The sequence below is a fragment of the Cryptomeria japonica genome, chromosome 4 (assembly GCF_030272615.1).
Source record: "Cryptomeria japonica chromosome 4, Sugi_1.0, whole genome shotgun sequence".
Lineage (NCBI taxonomy): Eukaryota > Viridiplantae > Streptophyta > Pinopsida > Cupressales > Cupressaceae > Cryptomeria > Cryptomeria japonica.
In genome coordinates this window covers 703,378,571-703,383,142 of record NC_081408.1, presented here as the reverse complement: position 1 = coordinate 703,383,142, position 4,572 = coordinate 703,378,571, and the positions used below count along the sequence as shown (strand labels likewise).

The 4,572-nt window shown below is 41.4% G+C and overlaps 1 protein-coding gene across 1 annotated transcript; it reads left to right on the top strand.

The window, feature by feature from the left end:
- Positions 1–535: 535 nt before the first annotated feature.
- On the top strand, positions 536–1,976 carry LOC131056316 (xyloglucan endotransglucosylase protein 1-like). The gene is made up of 4 exons (XM_057990669.2): positions 536–834; positions 934–1,034; positions 1,153–1,346; positions 1,434–1,976. The coding sequence occupies exons 1-4, from the start codon at positions 672–674 to the stop codon at positions 1,804–1,806; spliced, it is 831 nt and encodes a 276-aa protein (XP_057846652.2). The 5' UTR covers positions 536–671; the 3' UTR covers positions 1,807–1,976.
- Positions 1,977–4,572: the final 2,596 nt, after the last annotated feature.

Here is a 4,572-nt window from a genome sequence, read left to right as displayed (position 1 = left end):
TTATATGTTGATGATATGATTTAAACTGGGAATTGGAGAATTGGCATATTTGGGTTTGATGCATTACTTTCTTAGAATAAAAGTAAGGCAGTCAAATGATGAGATTTTATCTAGAAGTTGACGTCGGTGACGGTTCGGTCTGTGACATGTTTTTCTCCTAATAAGTATATTACATTATTGCGTGGTTGCTTTGAAATTCGACGCGTGGACCCGTCCACAATGTTTCCCTCCAAAGCATTTGGTTACCTGCTAAAATCCAGCTCGTGTGATTAGAAATGATGTCAACATCCGAGACAATCATTTTGAATAGCCTCCCAAATTATGAAATACAGTTGTTTTAATATGCACACAGCTAAGGCGGCCGTATGCAAGAATACGCTTTTCTTCTCGCTGGAATTCCGCGTGCAACAAAACCCAACAACTAAAATATCTACCTAAATCCAAAGCGCGCTCCAACTCATCCACTCAACAACTCTGTGTGAAATTTTTGCTACTTTCCATTCCATTCCTTACCTGTATAAATATCCCATTGGTTTTCATTAGCAATCACCATTCACCACTTGCATACCTCTATCGTTAGGATTCCTGCATTAAAATCCCATTGATTTTCCTCAGCCATCACCATTCACCACTGCTACAACTACATTTTCTACTCTTGTCCTGTGTTCCCAATGGATCTGTTACCATGTTTCCTCCTGCTAAGTCTTGTACTCTTCTCCTCCCACCTTGTTTCTGCAAATTTTTATAACGACTTTGACATCACATGGGGAAATGATCGTGCTAAGATACTCGACAACGGACAACGCTTGCAGCTCACTCTCGATCAGTCCTCAGGTACCTTATTTCGTTTGCTTGCTGCACATGTAATATATATATGACTTTTACTAACAGTATGCTCATTCCTCTGCCTCTTCCTCTGCTATATTAAACCAGGTTCTGGGTTCCAATCTGAGAATGCATATCTCTTTGGCAAGATCGATATGCAAATCAAGTTAGTGGCTGGTAACTCGGCTGGCACTGTCACTGCGTACTATGTAAGTTTCTCTCTTACTCTTCCATACATTCTATACTCCCCAAATTAGTAGTGGGCAGTAGTATTTAATATTTGTTGTCTAATAAAACGTTGATGGTTTCCAATTTGAATTGGCGCAGCTGTCATCACAAGGGGATAAGCACGACGAAATAGACTTCGAGTTCCTAGGAAATCTCTCTGGAGATCCCTATATTATGCACACCAATGTTTTCTCTCAAGGCAAAGGCAATCGCGAGCAGCAATTCTACCTCTGGTTCGACCCCACTGCAGACTTCCACACTTACTCTCTGCTGTGGAATCCCCAACAAATTATGTAAGCCATGTTAATATTGGCCCTGCAACTTCAAATCAATTAGATTTAACATCATCAGTGTAGTTATAATATATATTCATGTTGCAGGTTTTCTGTGGATGGTACGCCGGTGAGAGTGTTCAAGAACAGCGAGGATTTGGGAGTGGCATATCCCAAGAACCAAGCGATGAGAATATACTCGAGCCTGTGGAACGCAGACGAATGGGCAACCAGAGGCGGTGCAGTGAAGATCGACTGGACCAAATCCCCCTTTGTGGCGTCTTATGGAAATTTCAAAGCAGAGACATGCTCTGCCTCTTCTGATTGCTCTGTGAATTCATGGTACGCTGCAGAGGCGTTGGAGTCGAGCGAGCAGCAGAAACTTCAATGGGTGCGCAAGAACTACATGATTTATGATTACTGTTCCGACAGTAAAAGGTTTCCACAGGGCTTTCCTACTGAATGCACTCGCCAGGCATAGGCATCAACTGACCTCTTCAAAGGATCATCCCATTATTTCATTCTTTATTTTGAAGCCCAAACAAGCTATACTTGTAATAATTTCGCCGAGAGGCGATCTACAATGGGATTCAAGTTGTCCGTAAACAAAAATGCCTTTTTAAAAAAATTTGACATGCTGACTTGGCAGTATAGTGATGCTGGTGGTGGAAGAGTGGGTAGAAACGTTACACAATCCTAGCAGAATATAATCCATTTACCATGTTGAAGCTAAATATAGCCAGAAGGAAAGATAAATGGGAAGCGATTGTACCTCTGCTCACACGACTCAGAACATGTCCTGCGCTCTCCTAAATATCAATATTTTCTGTCCTCTTTATTGCTGATGTCGGTATCATTGGATTCTTCTTATACTGTAACCGCTGGTCAGGCGAATCAGAAGGCATGAAGTTCTTTGATTTTCTGTGAGTGGAAGCGAAAAAGGCAGGAATGGAGCCGCCACTGTGACTGCTGCTTCATAACTGCTCTGACCGTCCCTTTCACTTCCTTCTCCTGCGGTGGAGTTTTAAATATCGTTTGTAACTGCCAACCTTACTGCTCCACTGTCGCCACTACTTCTCCCGGTTATCACTGGAAGTCCTGTCGGAATAATGATGACAAACCCTCAATTTTGCCCATTGACAAGTCGAATCAGGTATGATGTACGTGTAGACATATTTACTAGCAAAGAAGGTGCAATAATTAGCTAATAGTAATTGTCTACCAAAAATAAATTGACTACATCTGACTGCCAATAAAGAAGAGGTTGATAGAAGTATGAAAAATGCAAGGTGATTAATGCATGAGGTAAGTAAGGCTTAAGGTGAGTTGGCAGAGTACAATGGGACTGGTGGAAGACGCGAATAAAATATGTCAAAACCGTTATAGAAGAGTGCACATTAATTTGTCAGAAGAGTGGACGCCAAGGAAAGAGTCGTGGCCGATGTTGTTCATAACGACTGCATCTTTCTCTCGATCCCCCAGTATAGAGGTAGGGCCGGTTCCTTCTGTCTATAAAAACGCACTTAGAAAAGAAGCGGCAACCATAGAGAGTATGATGGTCTAAGATCTTTCTTCTCCTGCTCAAGAAGACGAACTAGAGGTTGAATCAATGGGCCTAGGCGGAGCGCCAGAGTTGAGCTACCATATTGAAGAGGCGTACAGTGATTCTGTCGATCAATCATGGGATGTGAAATCTATTTGGTAGGACGCTGATAGTGCTTGGCCGACGGAGAGGGCAGGATAGCCCCCTCTGACTAGCGAGGACATTTAATGGAGGATGTAGTTCCATGCGTACTCTTATGTTGGTTAGAGTGTACCTGTTTTGGGAGGTGTCAAACATTCGGAACTACCCGAAGAGGAGTTAGCAGCGGGAGTGAAGAGGAGAGAGAACCACTTAGGTGGGAGGATTGATCGTATTTCGTCCTTCGTTCCCCATAGCAATTGGAGATTGAGGAGAACTAGATTTGATGACTTATTGAGGGGGGAAACATAGTAGGAGCGTGCTATTGGAGGCGTGGAAACTAGGTTAGGGAGGCCTACATTGATTGTGTACAAATGGAATACAGGTCCAAAGGCGGGGTCGGGGGAGGTTGAGCTAATGGAGATATTGACTCCTCTGACATCGGCATACCATTTTATTGCCAACGATTACTGCAAAAATGATATTCTCAACAACGAACTGTTTTGGTTGCTCTGCTTGCTTTGCCAGTGCCAAATCCCACTCGAGTCGATGAGGAGGTTTGCAGCAGGTGTTTTGGTTGCATTCCTCAAGTCCACTGTGAAAGAAAATGGAGAAACCTTTTAATATATTTTGAAGAATCCGACTGTGGCGCTTGTGAGGCTTGAGCCACCTCAGTATAAGGTGCTTCCTGATGTTGTTCCACCTGAAGCTATGATACATCACGAACCCCAAATCGTTCTGGTAAATGGGATGGATGGATCAACGACCGAACCCCAAATCATTCTGGTAAATGGGATGGATGGATCAACGACTGATTCTGCAGTCTGAACCGTTACAGATCGTGTTGTTTTTTTGTTTGGAAATTGTGCATAATATTATAACTGTTCGTAAACAATAGCTAATAACTTCTGTGTTAAATTTATCAAATTTGTTCCCTATTTTTGAAATTTTATGTTAAATTTTTTATACCATCATAGTCCTTAATAGTTTTATAATGTTGCTATCAACAATAATAATAGTGATGTCTGGCTATTTGGCATATAAAAGTTTGAAATGTTGTGTTATTAATTAGTGTTTTCCTTTTTTTCTACTTTTGATAAATGATATGTTAAATGTTCATTGCTGGCATAACCATACAATTTTAGGGGTCGCCACCCACTACCTGCAAGTGATACATATTCAATTCCACATGGCTAGCAGAACGATATCATTATAGGAGCCACCACCCAATTCGAACGTTGCCTATTTTTGAAACGTCTTTCTTAATCATGCCTATCTGAAAGATTGTGTTGGCACCTTTCAAGAATAGAAAATTGCCACCTAAGGATAGAAGTTTTCATCACTTCAGTTACAATAGATCCTGTTTTAGAAAGACATTAAATGATAGTGGCATGTCATATTCTTAATGTCTATGCTGAGAATAAATTTTATTAATAAGCCCTCGCTTGGTTACGAACTCTTGGCATATATGGATTTCTAATCACATGTTATATATGTTTTGGTTGAACAGGCAATGTATGCATTTGTTGAGAATTGTGACAACCAAGCAAGTAGAGTTGTGTCCCA